This window comes from Pezoporus occidentalis, unplaced genomic scaffold, assembly GCF_034315485.1.
Source record: "Pezoporus occidentalis ecotype Australia unplaced genomic scaffold, CSIRO_AGI_Poc_V1 ctg172, whole genome shotgun sequence".
NCBI classification, from domain to species: Eukaryota; Metazoa; Chordata; class Aves; order Psittaciformes; family Psittacidae; genus Pezoporus; species Pezoporus occidentalis.
This window is the reverse complement of record NW_026913554.1, coordinates 1,379,105-1,400,097: the sequence shown is the minus strand read 5'-3', so window position 1 is coordinate 1,400,097 and position 20,993 is coordinate 1,379,105. Positions and strand designations below refer to the sequence as shown.

Below are 20,993 nucleotides of genomic sequence, written 5' to 3'. Positions count from 1 at the left end.
GAGTCCATAAAACATTCTCTAGGAGTGGAAGATTTAAACTTTGAAGGGAGTTGAGATTTGAATGTGCATGAAACAAAATCATCAAATCTGCGAGAAGACTCCTGGAGTACCATGTAAATGAGTAAAACTTACTATTTCAAATACAGAAATTAAACATTTTACAGGATAGGGAAATGGTTAGGAAGCTGGAGGAGATATGTAAATCTGCAGGCCTCTACTTATGCTGTGTGAAGAGTTCTATACTATTTTTATGGAATCCACCAGAGCCCTTTAACCAGCAGACTAGAAGCTGTAGAAGGGAGTACCAACAACCTCATGAGTTCTTGAAAGCAGGCAGACTGTATCTGTGTGTGGCTGAAGCCCTTACCTTCTGGCATTCTAACTCTTGATTTCTGACGATATCTCAGATTCCTCAGGTACCCATGAGTACATTATGCCAAAAATGCAAGGATGGAAACATCTGAAGTAAGTGAGAGATGTTTCCTAAGGTGGTGTGATGCATTATGGAAAGAGATGTAACACCGTATAGCCAAATCTGTGCCATGGGACTGTGTCTGTCCACCCAATAAATTGCCTGTTTAGTGCCTGCCACCATGCAACCCACCTCTTTCCCTCAGAGTAACATACATGACTAGATCTTCCCCCACATCAGCAGCATTGTGGGGAACAAGACTGCCTCTCAGTGACTCTTAAGTAAACAACCTCAGTTTACAAGTAAAGGAGAGAGGCTCTGTTTGATTGCCTTGGAAACATGGCACACTAACCTTTTTTCATTATTCTTTCCCATCTTTTTCCCGCAATTTGATGGCCAAATGGCATTTTTGCAATACTTGCATGCTCACTCTCTGAAACTAACAGGTGGAAGAATGTGATCTCAGTAAACAATTATTTTGCTGGTGCACAAGAAAAGAGCAGAGTCTAGCTCCCTGAGCAGTCTAATTGTACAGGGAGAACAAGCAGAAGCAGCAAGAATTATTTTAGTCAAATTAGCAGAGCTGATACATGGAGGAAATTTGCTGGGCAAGATGACATGATTTAACACACCCAATTTTCTAAGCATAACTTCATTTAGAAGGCAAAAGAAAAGTCAGTCTCTCACTGTCATGCATGGAAGAGAGGGAAACAGTATCCAGCCTCTAAAAGGAGGAAGGTTGAAGGAGCTTGTGACTGCATGCCTGCTAAGGTGGACTGCTAGACGGGCAGATATATGTTATATGTGCAATCTCTACGCACATGCATGTGCCCACACACATCAATATAAATGTATGACAAGCATGTCTGTGCTTGACGTTGTATTGACCTACAAATGAATATGTATGTGTGTGTATATATATATATATATATGTGCATACCCTCAGACCAGATGTAGCATGAACATTTTCAACCTGAACTTGTTCATATGTCATCAAATTGTGGAAGCTGCTGCCATTGTCCTACCTGTAAACTGAGGTGCATACCACTCCTTTCATGTATGATCACACATGTGTGTGCTCTGTGGGAAATACATTGCAGAAAACGCTGTTTGTGGTGACATCCTTAAGCGTTATTTGCCTGTTTGGCTCCAAGTCTTTTTCCCATTTGCACAAACCTGCAGATACAAACTTATTTGACCCTGTCAATCACACAACAGCTCAGAGGTGCTTTTCTGAAAATACACAATATATGCAGTTTATTTTTCAGTTTGGTATGAGGGGCCAGGGGTTGTTCAAGCACAGGCTTTTTTCTTAGACATGCATCCCATTGATGACTCAGGGCTGAGAGTCTCTAGTCCTTCACCAGCCGGTAGATGTGATGCTGGGCACCATGGTCACTAGTTGACACCTCAAAAACATATGCTATGCACAGCAAGGTCTCCTGTGTGTCCCTGTTTGTGACAACCTAGACAGAAAAGGAGAAGAAACTGAAATGGCAACTGCTGTTTCTCTGCTTACATATTCCAACATATTTCATGTAGAGCAAAAGGTCAGTAATATGCAAAGAAGAGGAATGATACACAGCTCAGCCACCACAACACCCAGTCTGCGTGCCCAATCACCCAGGCAAAGCACTTATGCAGCATCAGGACTACAATGCAGTGAAGATACAGGGAGGTGAGCAGAGTCCGCTGTGGAGAAAAGAATGCTGTGACCAAGCAGTGACCACATAAATGGAAGCGTGTCCACTAAGTCCCACTAGGTCCTCTACTCCCCACCCCCAGTGTTGCAGATTTCAGCAGACAGAAGGTGTTTCACAGAAAATCTTTTTGCTTTTGTTTGTTGGGTACAGAGAAGCCACCTCCTGTGGTACAACCATTCCTGCTCATATATATGTTGATACATCACAGTCATGAACAGTTCTTTGCCTCCATCTGCTCCTGCTTGTCAGTGAGACAAGGACAGACCATGAACATTATAGAATGTAACTCATTGTACAGGAGATGTATAGGTTTGACTCCATTATGCCTCCCATTCTGTAGATGTCAGTAGAAGGATGGCTGGCTGCTACATTTGTACATTCTTTCAGAAGCTCCTCTTTTCCATTTCTTCTTCTATGGTCCCTCAGAAACCTTAGCTTCTCTGAAATGTGACTCAGTGTCAGCAGTGTGATGATGGAACAGTTTCAAAAGCATGCACTGCTTATACTACACAGCAGGGACAAGCGAAATAATGCAACCAGAGCTCCTAGCTCAGCTTTGCCCTGTCATTGCACAACTTTGCACACCCTTGTCATCTGAGTTTGTGTCATAGCTAAAGCTTCAAGCAGTCCTCTCCTGCTGGAGGTGATATATTTTTATCAGCAGTAGCACCAACTCAACTGCAGAAAAAAAAACATACCAGGTGGAGGATTGAACTGTACCAAAGTCCAACCATTCTTGTGAAAACAGGAATAAAAAAATAGCCATTATCAAACTTGCTTATTAATTTTAGCAGCCTGGTTTTGATCTATTCTTTTTTCTTTTCTTACTTCATGAGCATACTTTGCAGCTGAACTAACTCTTCTCCTTTCTTCTGCAGGCCATTGTGAATTATACATATCCACATATATTAAAGCACCAGAGCCTTTTCTGAAAAATGGGCTCTGAAATCTTGGAGGGCTAGATGCAGAGCAATGTGCAAAGCAAGATGCTTGTGAGATATGGCATATCTAAGATCATGAAAGGGTCTAGAAAAAACATAACTAGACTTGTCTCAGAAGTTGGTAGTGGGGACTGCCTCTCTGTGACATGGGATAGCAGAAGGACATGAGATTACTCAAAATGTAAAGCTCCAGAGGAAGTATAAATATATAACAACTTTGTTCATAGAATTTATAGCAAGTGCTGGAGTGACTGAGGGATATTATTAACCTTGTGTTTTACAGCTGTGGTACCTGAATCACAGAGCAGTGAAATGAGTTGCCTCAAGTCCCACAGGATTTCCAGAGAATGGAATGAAGACCACTTGATTTCCATTCTTTCATGCAGCCACTAGCATATCTTCTACTTACCCAGCCACAGCTCCTCTGGGTGAAGATCTGTGATGCGTGTTGTAGAGGCAAGCACAGAACTCAGCCCAAGGAAAATCCATCTTTTAAGCTGTCTTTGCCCTCTCCCCAAATTTGGCCAACATCTGAGCCTGGAAAGGCTCCTGCTGTAACACAGACACCAATGCAAATCTAGTTGCTATAGCCTTGTAGTACTGCCCTATCTAGAAGCTGCAGTAAAGGCTTCAGAGGCTTCATGGAAGGGTCGCAGAACTTCCTGCAACATAGCCCTTTATGTGCTTCCATATTTTTTCCTGGATCAGGATGGTCCTGAGGAAGCAACTTCCCCTTCTCACACCCCACTCCAACCTGGTCAGTGAAGAACTCTTCCCATGGCAAAATTATATAGACATGGGAAGACAAGAGCACTTTAAAAAGTGCTCTTGTTATTTTTTACCTGCAAAAAGGACCGGGGCACAGAAAGGACCAACATTTGTCCAATAATGGAATGAGCATTTCCTTCACTGACTTCTGTATCTTTTTCCTTCCTTTATATCTCTGCCTCATGAGTTCTCCCTTTATCTTTCTTTTTATCTCCATCTTAACTTGTGTCTCGCAAATTCTTCTGCTGCTTCTCTGCATGAGTTGCTATCTCTAGAGCTCCATAAAAGGTCATGAGGTGCAATACACATGAGCGATACTAAATTCAATTAGATGCTGAGCTGTAAAAGGAAATCTGCTTTGACTCACAACAGTGAACTCCTGCATGGGGCTTACAGGTTTCCAAGCTCCAACGAAAACAGTTGAAAGTCCCACCTGTAAGATAGTAAAGTTCTCCAGCACACTGTTCATCATATACTTCTCAGGAAGGTGCTTGAGTTTATGAATGAAGTTTATCATGTATTCGCAGAGAGGGGAACGGTGAATGCGATAGGAATAGTATCCATTTTCATAGCGTGCATACTCTGTCTGCAATGCAAAACATGAAAGGGACACATGGGGCTAATGATGTCACATTAAGTAGCATTAATTACACTGACTGCTGACACAAGAATACCTGGTGTTCTGCATATAGCTGCTCCTCCTGCATCTAAAGGCTCCTCGAGAAAGAGAGCAGCAGGAAGCAGGTCAGAGCAGCTCCCTTAGCAGCTGAATATGGCATCAGAAAGAATTTCTTTCAGCGCCAGATACAGGCACAATTATGCAGCTCCACTGTTACACAGTGCTGCAAGTGTACAAGCACTAGGATAAGCTTCATAAAACCTTAAGACTATAGTCTGTAAATTATTAGTCTATTAATTAATGATGATAGTGTATAAATGACCTGTTTAAAAACACTGATGAGAGTGAGATCTTGCTGATTTGTTTTCACATTTCTGGAATACAGAACAAGTGTCAGGGTTTCCTATAGCTTTTCTTTGCTCCCCCCAAAAAACCCAGACAATCACCATAGCTCAGTCTTACATATTCACATTATCTTCAGAAACTGAGATTTAAGATTAAAAAAAAAACATCAAACACTACCAGTGTCCCGAGACAAAGCCATGCTGCAGGCTGGAGCAATCTTACACCTGCATGTCTCAGAAATAATAATTTATGGCACTGATCTTCCTGGCAACAAGAATTGGACATATTTTGCCTTGAGATATACATAGGATGCAAATACTTGAAGTCACAAAACAACAGCCAGAGAACCTTGCACACAGGTGTCTGCTCCCTACCTCCACTTTCTCTACCACCTGCTTTCCAAAGGAACACACTTTGGTGGAACAGGTAATGACCATGTTTTCTCGGCTCTCATACTGGCTGGAAACGCCATAGAAAGATCTGGATTCATCTTCAATATTGGTGTTCAAATCAGCCTGCCAAAACAAAAAAACAAACCAAAATAAAAACAAACCAAAATAAAAAACCAAAACAAAACAAAAAAACCCACACAAAATAAAACAAACAAACAAAATCCAACAACAACCAAGACAAACAGATGGTTATCAACAGGTGGTTGTGTGGTTTTTCGCCATTACCTTGCATAGCCAGGATTTTAAAGTATTGGAGTGTCCAAAGCTCCTTAAGCAGACCAACGTGCATCAAGCAAGCAGGGGAATCTCAGGAGTATGCACTAAAATCCAGTTCCCACTTCCTAAAAATGTTGGTGGGGGTTTGCATACACCTTGTTGGGAACCTGGTGGAATATCCTCTTAACAATTAAAGCATATGACAGTCCTTTGCCTTAGGTGGTATTAACCATAACTGGTTACCAGTATATCAAGATAATTACCAGTATATTTACCAGTATATGGAGGTACTCACAAAGCATGTGAAGAGCAGACAGGAATGCACTGTAGAGATAGAGCAATGCAACCAAGGGCTAGATTGGGCTGCTTCACTAAGGAGGAAAAATAAGGGTACAGTAACTCAAGTAAAGCTTCTCCACCCTGGATATGTAGGTAAGGGGAAAGAGCCAGAACAGAAAAGAGAAATGTGTGAGCACACACACAGTTTAGACTCAGGAGCTATGATATGGAGCATGTAAGAAGACAGGATGCAATGTAAGGAATGTTGGTTGCTGATGGATCCAGCCCAGTTTCACCTGAATACAAACCCATCTCCATTAGCAGTCCCAGTTGTCACATGCGGGTGCCTAGGGCTGGCCAATTGAAGCCTCATGATGGGACCTTACCGCTAAAAATCCTGGTTGCCTGAAGTTTCCAGCAGGGGTCACTCAAAACACACTTATTTGAAGAGGCGTTCCCGTAAGCTCTTAACTGGTTTGTAGGAATGCCCAGCTCGGCTTCCTTGCTTTCAAAACTAAAACGTTAGAGCTTCTCTGTTCTCCACAAGCCCAAGCGCTACCTTACATCCGCAGAAAAGCGGAAAATGGTCAGTTCCCGTAGGCTACTTCAGACTATTTTATTCTTCCTGCTTAACTGAGGGAAAGGGGAAACTGAAGAAAGTGTATTCCTGTTACTCTGGATACAGTGTGAATAGGACTATATTAGGTGCTATTGTTGCATGGTTTTCTTAGCCAACGTCAGTGAAGGTTTTTTATTCAAGATCTAGAGCAATACTTAGGACAAGAAATGCCACACTTGAAACTGGACCACCTCAATAATGAATCTCTCTTTCCTTTGCCACACAAAATAACTTGCCTCTTTGCCGCAAGATAACACTGTTAGCCAATTTCTCATAAGCAGCAACTTCTCAAGACGCTTAAGTCAACCTAGGAAGTTGCCAGTCCAGCCTTCTCCCCATCTGTAGCCACACACGCTTACTGCTGCTTTGTGCCACTGTTAGCAATTGTACTGACTCTCTGGTTAGCTAGATGAGAGTTGATACCAGCCAGAAGATTCTAGGGGGGTGGGGGAGGTTGGTGAGTTATTTTTCAGTCAGAAAAGGAAAGCTCACTTGAATCTCCACTAAGCTGCTGGGGCTGGAAGAGGTGAGAATACACACAAAAGTTGAGGGCACAAAGACTACCTATTTTGATAGCAACATGTACTCGGGTTGGCTTGCACCTCAAAGTTACAGTTTGGTAACAGCAGGCTGGTCCTGATACCAAGAGGGAGCAGTCTTACAGTCCCAGAGCAGTTTATGCCTCCCCATTCCTCTCCTGTACTGACACAAATGTTCCCCTAGCTGTATAACAAGACTCCCAGAGGAATTGCTCAGCTAGTCCCCAGCATCAGTTCCCTGACCTGATTCAGAACCACTTGTGTGTGTTCAGACAAAGAACATGTGTTGGAAGGTTACAACGGGGAAGGCAGGACTACTTCTTCTAGAGAATGCTGGGTTTGAGTAACTACAGCAGTAACTACTAGAAGCCATGCTTTGCTGTAATTCCTTTCAAATTAAAAGTTTTGCCCCTAGACAGCTAGGTTGGGCCATCTCCGTACCACAACACTCACCAGCAGCTCACATCAGACAACAGTGATGCCAAAAGCACTAGCAGGAGAAGCAGCCATGTAATAATCTGCAGTATTTCCATTCAATCCAGCCCCCATGGCTGTTAACTTGCCAATTCAGGTGTGTGAAGGAGGTAGTAAAGGAAACAAACCACGTCCCCATTTATTTCAGAAAAATCAGTTCTTTGTCCACTTGGCACAACACTGGGACATTCCTGCCATTGTACTATTGTGCACACGTTTCCACATACAGAAAAACTACCATCTGCATTAGATAAATGACACCACAGATAAATACCAATAAAATCCCATGACTATATGTTTTTAAGTACAAACTCAGAAGCAAGTGAAAGGCAGATTTGTGATAGGTTTTTCATAAAGTACAATAGGCAATGTATCTCCTGGGGTATCTCCTAGACTAGCAGTTATAGCATTCAGATAATCTTAGTAGGACAAAGATTCAATCTGGGCAAGATGACAGAAGGCATCAACACTAGCATCATTCGGGATGGACATACAGCTTTCACTCTGCTCACACTGCTCTCAAAGGAGATCGTAACAGCACAGTATTTAAATACATCATCATGAATCACTCTTCAAAATGACTGTGTTGTTTTGTGTAATTTCTACAAAAAATCCTTAAAAGTTGGAGCATCTTCATTAGAGATTATGGATGAAAGAAAGTCTATTTGTCAGACTGGCTTGTTTTCTTCTGTATGACTCCCCCCTTTTAAATAGAATCCTTCCCTCTGAAGTAGTGGCAGATCTTCAACCCTTGTATATATGCTTGGCTCTACATGTGTAATACATTCATACCAGTTTACACCAGCTGTGTACTTGTCCCTTTATGTTTTCCTAAATTTGCCATCTCCTGCGTATTTTATATTCAAGAGCATCCTCTGATTTATCAGGAGATAAAGCAGTTTAGTCTCATGTTTGCTTCTCCTCAGAGGGTAGCTTCACAAAACAATTTCTAGCTGAATTGGTTCCTGACTTCTCTTAACAATTTCTCCCTTTTTGCCCCCCATAGTTTTCTGTCTCCTCACTGAGCTAAAACCAGATTTGGGTGTATTTGGGTGTTAAAATATATCAGTAAAACTATTTGGATTTAAAGCTTCTTTAAAAATCATTTTACATCATTCACATTTGCATCACTGAGGTAGTGCTAACTTTTGCACAAGACTTCGAAACAACAGCAAGAGGAAGACTGGAAGCTTTTACATTTTCATGACCACCTAAATGACTCTAATGCAGTTTGTCTACACTGAAGTAGCATATGTGGTCAAATCCAGGCTAGCTTTAACTTGGTAGCACAGGTAATAATAGCAACAAGACACAGGCATTACAGACTTAATAGTAATTCAGGTTTCCAAGTGAATTATTTTGGTCCTAGAATCACATAATAGTTCGGGTTGGAAAGGACCTTAAGATAATCCAGTTCCAACCCCCTGCCATGGGCAGGGACACCTCACACTAGACCTTGTCACCCAAGGCCCTGTCCAGCCTGGCACTGAACACTACCAGGGAAGGAGCATGCACTTTCATGCTGAAGTCCTTTGCAGTCAAATTTTCCCCACTATAGTTAATGCAGCTATTTTGTACCACAAATGTACAAGTATTAGAGAGTAGCAGTGCTACTCTATTCTGGTTTAGGTTTTTACTGAGTTACTGTAATTCTCATTTACATGTCAATGCAATAAACTGTATTGTTTATTTGACCAGCTGTCTGAATAAAGATTATTTTTTTTTCCCATCTCCAAAGAGGAAGTAATTAGGAGTCCTTCATAATATTGTTCAGCTATTTCCCTTGGGGATGATAAACACAATGTATGGACCCAATTCCACTTTCACAAAGAACTTATGACACTGAGTAAAAAGAACAAAGGATCAAGGCTACAGAAGCTTGGCCAGATCACTGCTACATACACATAGCAGAAGCTCTCACTGCAGAACCAGACAAACATGCTCAGGGTGTCACTGCTAAAGTTAAGATTACAGTTCCCTAAAAACCAAAGCAGCAGTTAGGAGTATAACTCTAATCTGTTAGATTTCCCTGCTATGAAGATTATTACCTTGAAGGGAGACAAAGCAGAAAATTTAGGAGGAACACTGTTATCTGCCATAGCCAAATTACCAGTAAATGTCAACTGGACGCTGAGGTAAATTGCTAATGGAAGCAGCTAAGCTTCCCAGAATTGCAGGAGGACAAAATCATACTGCACATCATGGGGTCTGTAATGGTTAAAAGAGTTACTGCTTTTAACTTGACATCTAAAAATGCTGCTGCCTCGTTGTCTAGATTCTTAGGTGCTCCTCACAATACCTAGGCCATCAAGACTAGAAACCACATTGCTGCTTTGGGGAAAGGACTCTTCCTTTCTTCACTTTCACAGTTTCCTTCCTTAAAGAAAACCTTGTGTCAAAGCACACCCAATCCTGGGGTGAGCACCTGAGGTGAGCAGAGAGAGGTCTGCTTTACTCTATCTACTACATTCCATCCCTCAAAGATGTGAGAGAATAACAGTGACTATGACTTAAAGGAAATTCATCTTCCCAGCACTTCATCAAGTAGGAAGGCTAATCTTCACTTTGTAGTCTGGGAATGCATGAACCTGTTGAATACAAAACTGAATGTCATTCTGATTTGGAGACTAGAACTTAGGTGTCTCAGCTCATCACTGGCAAATACATTGGTATGTTCAATAACAAGTGAGATAACTCTTTAATATGTTCCTTACCCCAGCCTAGACTGCCAAAGGAGACACAGTCAGGATTTAGGAAAGTCCATAGCCAATGTACTGAGTCACTTCACCCCCCAGGCTCCTACTAGCCACTCCTAGCAACAGGACGGGACTGCAGCAGTGGCAGCAGCAGCAGCATTCAAAAACAGCTGTTCTCCACCTCTTGGAGGGAAAGGTGTAAGATTAAACAGATGAGGCATATTACAAGCTAAATCTGAGTTATGAGCTGCCAACTGGACCATACTATTTTATCTGACAATCAGAGTCTTGCTTTCTGCTCAAGAAGTTCTAGATGAGAAAACCTGAGCACACTCTAGCATAAGAGCAATCTGATATGCCTGGGATGCATTTAACTTACTGTGCAAGCTCAGCCAGATTACATACTTGTCTATACCTTGCCTGATGACTTCCAGACATGCTGAAACTACAATCACTCAGGTATCTGTGATCTAGCACGTCTTGGAGAGCTACATATTGCATGCAGGAGAGCTGATCTGCTTGTTTTGGGCAAAACAGCTGAGAATTCCTCCTTTCCAAGGAACTAAGGAGAATTCTTAAATACTTACAAGGCAAGATTTCTAGACAGAAGAGAAGGGATTTTTTCAGGGAAGAGTAAGTAACCCTCAAGAAGCTAGTACTACTCTTTGGGGTTTTTTTTTAAATCATATTGGTTACCTGAATCTCTTAACCGCTTTACTGAAAACAGCTCTGCCAAGCTCGCACGTTATCACTCAACTTCTCAACCCCAACAAAGAAACACACAAAAGTTGTCATTGTGCACTGTCCTAACCATATATTAAGCCACAGTTTTGTATGATCTTTGGTGGGAATGAGTTTTCATTCCTACTAGGATGAGTGTGTGGATCAAAATTTCTCTGAAACTCTTCACAGAGGGAAATGTGACCTTCAAGAATCAGTCTTCAGCTTATCTGAGGCTTTGAAAAGCAGTGATTGGTCAAGTCCAAACGGCATTAAGTGCCGTAAGAAACCACAGCTTGCTGATATCTTGCACACAGGTCCTACATGGTTAATTGAAAAGCATATGCTGAACAATTATTTCAAAACAGTCAAAAACTTGTGGCTCTGCAGCTTCAGAAGGGGAAAAGGGAGAGTTTCTAAGCGAGCCAAAGATAGCGAAAGCCCTGCCAACAGTATGGGTAGCTGCAACTTAGCTAGCTAGCTCCCCTCCCAGGATTGTGCTATTTTGACACTCAGCAGACAAATTCCCACAGCAATTCAGTCTTTCAATCTGCTTTTTGCTGACGGCACTCTCTATACTGTTTAACACTGTGGGCAATAAATTTAGTGGAAGAAATGCCATTGACAGAGTTTGCTTCCATAAGGTAGCAACTGGTAGGAGGTTGCGCTGGTGACTGCAGGTGAAATTAATGGGCTGTCAGATCCATTTCTCAGTAAAAATGTGCAGAAGTATAAAATCTCTGTTGCTAGCTGCCTCAGAAGAAGCTCCAAGGAAAGAATGGACATGGAGACCAAATTAAATGTCCTTGCTCTCCAAGCAGTCTCTGCCAGGTCAGGATTGAAGGCAGGATGCCAAAGGGAATTTGCACTACTGCTGTTTTGACTGAATTTGCCTGGGACAGAAAAACCCAAGCATAGGACAGCAGTCCCCATCCCACCCCTTCAGCCCCTTCCATAAAAGTATAATTCATTTACTGGAAAGAAAACAGTGATTTAACTGGTTCAGTTTGCCTATTGCCAAGGAGAAGAAATTAGTACATACATTCATCATTTGCAGGAAAGGTCCTGCAAATTCCCCTGATCCACCCCTCTGCAGATGAAGTACTACCTGTCCTGAATTCCTGGTTTGTCATTTTCCTTCTGTCTTCTACCTAGAGTCTCACGACTTCTGAAAGCTTTAAGATGCAAGCGCAACACTCTACTAATGTGCAAAGCCCTGAAAACACCACTTCCCCACACTATTAATAACGATGCATATAGGAGGAGTTCATGGGGAGAACCAAGTAACAGGTGGTAGGGATAATATTACACTGGAAAAGAGCAGAGCTGATACCGCCCATGTGTTGGGAGGCTAACATCTCATATTCATTGTTGTGTGCTAGAATGCACTTGGAGCACATAGAAATGTCACACAGATGTCATACGCGACCTGCCAATCCAAATTCAAGAGTTAGTTCATTGTACTAAACTCCCAGTGCCAAAATCAAGGGAGAATTGCAAACACTGCTTATGTTTCAAACTGATCAACTTTTAACTCTTAGCTCTTGTATAGATAATTTAAAGCACCACTTTAAATATAGATAAAGCACCAAACATCTCTTTCTCAGTCACACTAGATCCTAAGTGCTATCAGTGATGTCAAGAAAACCCAACCCTGTTGTTTAGCGTTAGGTGTCTGGTGCACAAGAGATCATCTGGTATATTCAGTGCTTAGTGCAGTAATGGCAGGCTCCTGCCTCAGGTTCTTCAAGCCTAAAACTACATATAAACAAATCCAGTTTATTCAGTTACTTGATTTTTTAAGTCTTTGTCACCTGCAAGCACCACTTCAATTTAGAACCTTTGAAAACTCAGTATCTTCAAGTCCCAAAACACCCGTTCAGGTATTTAACTCTACTTACCAAGTTTAAGGGTTACTGTTAATTTCTTTTTGGATAATACTTTTATCCTAAAAATCATACTATAAATTCAGCAGCGTATTTGTATAGCTCTTTAGACACCAACACCTTTTCAGACTTCCAGCGGTGTATTTGTATAGCTGTCCAGATCAGTCAGGCAGCAAAATGAAAAAGCAACCTTGCATATACTGTTACAGAGGTATGAAAACGCAGATGGGCATAAAAATCTCAGCTGAAATCTAGTTTTCCTGTGTTAAAACTGTTGGGTTTGTGTTCTTTTTTAAATTGCCTTATCTGTGGTGGAGGGGTTGTACTACACACATCTATTGCAGTACACCAAACTCCAGAAGTCTCACGATGCATGTAGCACAGTGCATGAACAGGCACAGCCCACGTGCTTTGTTTAAATGTAAGACTGCATTACCACAGTATTTCAGGCATGTTGAATACAAAGTTTTGCAAAAAAAAAAAAAAAAGTTTTTCCTTTAAAAAGTCCAAATTTTCTGGAGCAAAAGTGTGGTTTTGGTTTTTTTTAACTGCTTTGGTTATGTTGCCTTAGAGATTGTAGCTGAAATCTTGTGACAAGATTAATCTAAGCAGTCATGTGAAACACAGCACAAATCATAGAAGTGCCCCAATCAGACAATTTACTTCTTAAAAAGCCTTAGAGGCTTCCATTCAATCAATGACTTGACTAAGTATGCTTAGCTTAATTCTAAGTGACAGCCTGTAGTGCTTCCACGAATAAAACCTGATATTAACTTCAGATGGGATTCAAAAATGCAAGAGTATCAAAAAAAAAAAAAGGTAAAAATATTATTAAACCAAGCCCAGAAATATCACTTTCATTCCAAGCATACAGGTGCAGAGCCACATAACATCATATACATGTTAAAATCAAAGTGTTTCAAATCCTATGTCACATCTCTTTATACAAGCCGAATTTCAGTGAGTTGATACCCTCTGAACAGCAGTCACCTCATGTGTGCCAGAAAGGGTCCAACTTCACGACATCCCACCATGTAAATCCTCCAGAAGCTTAACTTACATTGGTCTAACATTATGCATAGGCCATATTTACCCTTCTGATATTAAAAAACAAACACACACAATCCCCAAACCCAACCCCACAAGCACAAAAGAACGCTGTTTTTATAAATAAAATCACAGTTGCATTAGATCATAATTTCATTATGATCTCCCCCTCCTTAAGTCAAGAAATCAAAAGTATTTTATTCTCTCCACCTAACCTCTCCCTCTAAGCCCTTCTTTTTGGTTCCAGAAACTTCCAAAGTACTTCAGAGTGACACCACACAGGAGTCAGTGCTCTTTACCTGACATGAAGAGTTTCCTGGGATCCCTCCCCCACAGCAGGAAGCAGCTCTTGCAACTCCTACTTTTCAAAGGACTATTCTTAGAAGCTATCCCCTCTTACTCTTTTTCCTTCCTTTTGTCACATCAGCCTTCTGTTTCGCTTTCCAAACAACTATTAGTACGGCAATCACCACCCAGATTTTGTCAAAGGATACCCTTCTCAACAAGATGTTTGCTGTCTCTCTCAAGTATTTCTCTTCCACTTGGAACAGGCCTGGTCTTTTTGTTTTCACCTTCCCAAGCAAGGCTTTGTTGTACTCTAACATAGGCTAAACCCATGAGGGGCCAGCTCAGTATCACAGTCTGTGGCTAGTAAAATTACATGTCTCCAAGAATCACCAGCAACTAATACTCAGAGCACCAGACATTTAAAAAGCAGACTCCTGGCCAACATTCTCTAACTGTTCTGGAAAGGCTAAGGTTTGGGACAGCAGGGAAGCTGCATCTCGAGGCGTTTAAGTTAACTCTTCCCTGTCCTGAAAGCATCACTGAAGAGACTTTCTAGTGCCAGTTTGCATGAAGAGTATGAGAGCTCATTTCTCATCATCTCGCTCCTTACCTGGAGTTGAATTATAAGTCGCAAACTCAGGGTGACAGGCTCCAAATCCCATTACGCATTCCCCCAGCCATCTAGCATTCAACCCCGAGCTGCTATTACTTTAAATCTTGTAGTACCTATGATAATATTGATCGCCAGAACTGCTTTGTTTGTACCCTGAAGTACAATAGCACAGTTTTTGCAAATTCCAGCTCACAAAAATCTAAATTGAGTGAGTAGGCTTTTGCCAGGTTGTTTTCTGCCAATTTACCAAAAGTCATTTCTGTAATATATTATCAGTATAATCCAATTTCATCATCTTTTGTCTGTCCTTGTGCCTGCAGTAAATATGCCTATATAAATGCTTGGATAACACAAAATACAGCTACTGAGATAAGAGAAGAGAGGGAAAAATGTTGCTTCTGACTGAGAAGTTACTCAACACAGAGAAGTGAACACAATGTGAAAGATACATCTTGCCCCAGGCCAGAATGGGTGCCTTGTGGAGTCAGGGAAAGACCTCACCTACAATTGCGGGAAGCTGTGCAGGCAACTTATTACAGTTGTGACTGTCATAACTTCCCTGCACAGGGAAAACTTTGGGAGGTGGCAGTCTTCTAACAGCTAGCGAGGCCACCACTTTTCAAGTGGGAACTTCATAGCAAATGGTTACTCTACAAAGGGTCCTTCCCTTACCCAGAATTTGACAAGGAAGAAGGCATTAGCTGGCCCCTTTTCAAAGAGCTCCTTCAGGCCCCCTTTTTTCTCAGGGAACTTGTCATAGATCTGCCGAATATCCACTGCCTCGAGGTAGGGGTCACTGTAGGTGGCACTTGACTGCCCAATGTGCACAAACAGGTGTTTGTTATACTGCAAGGAGAGGAAAAACATGAAATTAGGAAATTGCTCGGTACATACTGAACAGTCATGGTTCCTTCACAGAAGACTCCTGGAAATTACTGAAGATTTGATAGCATTTTCTAAAAGAGCAGAAATATAAGCAGGAGTATTGCTGCTAATACCAGCTCATGCTGGTTTTTCTTTCCTATCAATACATTCACACTTATTGCTTCTTCTGAAATATTTTTGCTTTTGTATTTGCTCCTTTTGTATTTGCCTCATGCTGCTGCTATATAGTTTGAAACAACCTGAGACACAGAACGTTATCTGTCACAGGTTACCCAGTCTCAATGCTCCTGTCCTACGAAGAGGAGCTGCCTGAAATCCCACAGCAAGGTACAGGGCAAATACTATCATCTTTTCTGAACTTTCCTATCTCAGACAGAGGAAATGTAACTGGCGTATCACCACTGTACGTCTCAAGATGCAGTATCACAATGTTTAGTGATACTGCATCTTACTACCGTTTTATAGATGACACCATGGAAACACACTAATACAAATTCATCCCAGTTGCCCCCAAATTTCACTTCCCAACACAACAGAGAAATACGTGGCTTCATGTGATCTTACCATCATCTGATTCTGAGTCTATCCTCCTAGGCTGAACAGCGCAGCTAGAATAGACAGGCAGGGGCTGTACCACTGTGTAGCACAACCTCAGTGCCTTGAGATATGTGAACATCCATGATCCTGGAAAGGTAGGCCAGAAGCACATGGCACAGAACTGGCTATATCACTATAGGCAATTCTATCCTCTAAGAGAAGGATATCTTTTTTTTCCCAAAGATTGCTTTCTGTTCTCAGTAGAGCAATGAAGCAAGTATTTCCATACATGTGTAATAGTGTAACACACCCACAATGAACAGGAGCTACCTGAAGACCAAAAATTAATGAGGGGTGGAAGTCAGGTGTGTATCTTACTGTGTCTTGGTCTTGTTGTTGTTCCAAGAACGCAGAGAATTCTAACATCCAAAGTTTGGAGCTAGCAACCCTTCGTCCTTGCCAAGCTGGTGATGATGGGGAAGGTGAGAGGCCAGTAGAAGACTCAAACCCTAAGCACACAGGATGTAGATGACAATATTTAGAAAGAGAAAGGGTGGCAATATCTTTTCAGTAGAGCACCTCTTGTCAAAACTGACTCATTACGTTTTCTTATGCCTTCAGTCATCATGAAAAGATATCATTCACAAGGTCTTCACTCTACCTGTGCTCTAAATGGCTTCTTAGTGACTCTCTGCTAAGACAGCACTGTCAGAGTTGGCAATGTAAAAGACAACCTACTCGGTTTTGACACCAGAGAAAACACATTCAGCAACTTTAAGAGGACCTAGACTGAGCCCTAAATAAGCAGTGAAATAAACTGCTTTAGTATCAGAATGAAGCATCGCCATTAACATAACCATTAACCTCTCAAAATGGGGAAACTGAGAAGGAAAGCACATTTGTTGTTGCACTTAATGAGTAATTAGAATGGCAATCATGGAAAACAGTGTTCTAGTACATGCACAATGGTGGAAGAACTGTAGAGATATGTAAACTTTTATTTTCTGCTGAGCCAGAAGAAATCCCAGAACAACCAGCCTAAACCAGGAAAAAAATTTTTTTTAATAAAGAAAAATTAAAAAGCTGGCGCTCTCTCAGTAAAAGCGTAAGAACAGGTAATAAATAAGGGGAGATAATATAAAAATTCATTTTGGCTTCACTGAAATGTTTCAATAGGTTAAAATATTTTTTTAATTAATTTCTAAACTTTAGGCGTTGGTTGTTCTTGAACTTTGAATTTAATTTCAAAACAAGGAACTACATTTCCTTACCTACCTGGTAATGGTAATGGAGGCTGTACAGCATAAGGTTGTTGAGAAAAAGGTTTCACACTACAGAAGTACACAAAGAGAAATGGTTAACAATAGAGAAAACAAGCAATTCTTGGCTAACTGTTTATATAGATCATATCAAGTATTTCTCCTGAGTGAAAAAGTGGCATAAGCATCCTTAGGAAATTATCTTTCCTTGTGGGCAAGAAAGGGTCATGGAGAAAGACTCAAAAACCGTAAGAGACCAGGACTGGACTGAGTAAGATTTCCCTGCATGTGTTCAGTGGGCTCTCCCTACAGCCTTGTTATTCAGAGATCCTGTCAGCCTGCGAATACACTGGTGCAAATTGATTTATCCTTTCTTTTCAACCACAAATAGATTTAAATTTCTGCAAGTGGATATACCTCAGGGCTGGGTGCCTCTCAGACTTTCATGCCCAGATTCAGAGATGTTCAACACCCGTAAGTGAACCCAGCTTTCAAGACAGCTCAGCTCCATTTTAACAACACTGTAAGAAAAATCAGGATCTGGAGACATCATCTGACATCAGAGATGGGAGACACTTCAGACTTCTTAAAGAACCTCTCACATTATGCTTCCTCGTTCACTTTTAAGCTAAAAGCATAAAACCTACTTTTTATTTCTTCTAGGATGGTTTACATTCTTTTACTAGCCATTTTCCCCCACAAAATATTTTAATAGCATCATCTGTTTGCCTGATCTGTTCCACAAGCACTAGCAATAACACCATAGGCAGCAGGAACACACAGACTGGGTGAAGAACATAAACCCTTCTGGCTGCTTATCCTTCAGTTGGCTTTAATTGCTCCTCTTAGGTTCTGTGATAAAAAGTGTGTCTCCATACAAAGCACAGAAGAACAATGGCAGACCTGAATACTACTCTGACACAACTACACCCAGGGCCATCACTGGTGAAGGATCAGCCCACCAAAGGGTCATCTCTTTGATGTCAGTCATGCAGTCAGAGGAGCAAAGCCCCTGCAAAGGCCCCTTCCAGGGCTGCCAAAGGAGAGCCGCTAGCTACATTGTCCAGGTGTGAAACAAAATTAGTGAGCCAGCCTGGGAGGTTTACAAACCAGTCACTACAAACTGAGAGGGGTTATCGCCTAGATGGTATAGGACACATTAGTGAATGCAAGGAAAGAGCACTTTGGGATTGCACAAGATTTCTTATGGGGACGTTTATGGCTGCTTGAGTCATAGGACATATTAAAGAGGTGCAATTTGTGTTGAAAGTACCATATGAAGACACAAGCTGTTATCTATATGAGATTCTCTTATGTCTCTCAGAGGCGTCCCTGCACATGGCAGAGGGGTTGGAACTAGATCTTAAGGTCCTTTCCAACCCTAACTATTCTATGCCTATGGGCCTCAAGTCTCAGATCCAGTCAAGAAATCTGTCTTAGCATTTTATAAATCTTGTAAGAGCTAACTGGTGTTCCTCAGGAAGCATAGAGGAAGCAGCAGAAGCATCTGCTTTGGATGTTCATGTGAAGGAATACTCACTCTTGGGAAGATCCAGCTTGGCTTGGCAAAGCTCCTTGCCAAAACTGCAAGAGAAAACATACAGGCAAAAGTCACCACTCTTAGGACATGCTGTGGTTTAACTCCAGCTGGTGACTAAGTACTACACAGCCACTCACTCACTCCCCTTCCCCCTCAGTGGGATGGGGAGGAGAATCAGAAAAAAGGTAAAAATCTTGGGTTGAAGTAAGAAAAGTTTAATTAAACTAAAGTAGCAAAGTATAATATAATACTAATAATGAAAAGGGAAATAATAAAAAGAGAGAGTGAAAATAAACAAACAAAAAACAAACCCGCACAAACAAAAAAAACAATCACAAGAGGGAAAAAAAGAAAAAAAGAAAAAAAAAAAAGAAAAAAAACAAACAAACAATAGTGCTGCACAACACAACGGCTCACCAGCCACTGACTGACTGATACTCGACCAGTCCCTGAGCAGCAATCAGTCCCTTCTGGTTAACTCCCCCCAGTTTCTATACCGCGCATGACGTGCTGTGGTATGGAATACCCCTTTGGCTAGTTTGGGTCAGGTGTCCTGTCTCCGCTTCCTCCTGGCTTCTTGTGCCCCTCCTCACTTGCAAAGCATGAGACTGAAGAGTCTTTGATCAGAGTAAGCATTACATAGCAACAACTAAAAACCAGTGTGTTATCAGCATTGATCTCACACTAAAGCTAAAACACAGCACTGCATCAGCTACTTGGAAGAAAATTAACCATACCAAGACAGGACAGAAACTAAAAGCAAGGCTTGCTTCTTTCTCAGGAAAGAAACTGCAAGCTCATGGAGTTTTAAAAATGTGACTGAATTTTATCTCTGTTTTCAGTGTTCTTTCTTAGTTTCTTCCTTGTGGAGGTGCTGATTGGTCATAGTTTTCTTTCTACACACTACTATTAGTGACATACAAGCAACTGAACTAATAGTGGTTTTAATGTTAAACACTATGTATGCACCTTGTGCCTCTGTCTTCAAAGCTTTAATGATGCTCACTCTCTTAGAGGGACCATTTTCCCCAAGAGAGCTCCACATGAGTATTTTGGCAGAAATCAATGCTCAGCAAAAGCTCATTAGGCCCAGCTCATAGGTTAAGGGATGCTGACAGGCCTTGTCTATTAAGGATTTTATGTAAGGGTCATCAATTTGTGATCTAAGCACTTGGGAGGAGCTTGGGAATGATAAACTTGAGGAAGGGTCATGATGGCTCAAATGGTTTTAATCCAACGAGATCCTGGACTAGGAAAGTGATACAGATACCTAAAGATATTTCAGGCAGCTGAAAACCCAAAGGATCCAATTGTTCTCTCACTTGTGTATATAATGACACTATATTCAGTGGTAGCAAAGAATCAGACACAAAATGTTGAAGCCATGTGACAAATTTTTGCCATGTGCTTTGTGGCCTATTCGTTCTAAGACTCTCAGGATTCTCATGAGCAGATGCCAACATCCTTTCAACTACTCAAGTGTCTTCAGCCCAACTCTGCTGAGATACTGATTCACTCACCCCAGAAACAGCAGGGTAGGCAGGTCGTGGGAGACCAGGCAAGGCCATTTTACTATGGAAGGCAGTTGCAGAGATAATCTGGGCAGATGACATTGTAGCCATACTCTGCATGGCTTTATCTTTAGCTGCCTGATCCTATGGGCAAGAGTAGAAAGAAAACAAAAGAAACCCAGAATTATTATAATGATAAACAAATTGCCTGGTCTAATGCTGCATAACCAGGATTCTCATCAGTTTCTTTGCAGGGAACAAGCACTTGGGAAGCAGGCCTACCAATAACTGTCCTAAGAACCAAGTCTTTCACCCATTACTATAGCTTCCGATGTGATTAACCACCCTTTCTGAAATGCTGGGATCACTGGTTTAGAGACTGCTAAGCATTTATTCTTTCTGTCTGAAGGCTTTCAGCTGCAGAGTGGAAATGTTCTGTTAAGGAAAGTACAGCCCTAATTGACTCTTGTTTTTAATAATTGGTAAGAATATTCAAAGGGAAAGACTCTTGCTTAGCAAAAAAATCCTCATAAAACAAATTCACAAAAGGAGTTTGTCACCATCACTGCAAACAGACTACCTGCTGTTTGGGACTACATTAGACACAGGTAGAGTTGACCATTTATTCCCATCCCCGGGGAAAC

The 20,993-nt window shown here is 41.4% G+C and overlaps 1 protein-coding gene across 9 annotated transcripts in view; it reads right to left on the bottom strand.

Annotated features, from left to right (window-relative positions):
* Positions 1–1,638: 1,638 nt before the first annotated feature.
* The window catches only part of TEAD4 (TEA domain transcription factor 4), a 54,676-nt gene continuing 35,321 nt past the window's right edge, over positions 1,639–20,993 (bottom strand). For 6 of the 9 annotated variants that reach the window (XM_062614132.1, XM_062614128.1, XM_062614130.1 and 3 more), the window contains 8 exons: positions 20,359–20,493; positions 18,839–18,882; positions 17,315–17,370; positions 16,418–16,548; positions 15,290–15,463; positions 5,163–5,303; positions 4,192–4,410; positions 1,639–1,878 (listed from right to left, as the gene is read on the bottom strand). In XM_062614132.1, coding sequence (XP_062470116.1) covers positions 1,765–1,878; positions 4,192–4,410; positions 5,163–5,303; positions 15,290–15,463; positions 16,418–16,548; positions 17,315–17,370; positions 18,839–18,882; positions 20,359–20,493 — 1,014 coding nt within the window. In that variant the 3' untranslated portion in view covers positions 1,639–1,764. Of the gene's footprint in view, positions 1,879–3,465; positions 3,606–4,191; positions 4,411–5,162; positions 5,304–15,289; positions 15,464–16,417; positions 16,549–17,314; positions 17,371–18,838; positions 18,883–20,358; positions 20,494–20,993 lie in introns of all 9 variants that reach the window. The other 3 variants (XR_009963954.1, XM_062614134.1, XM_062614135.1) reach the window with 3 other exon arrangements.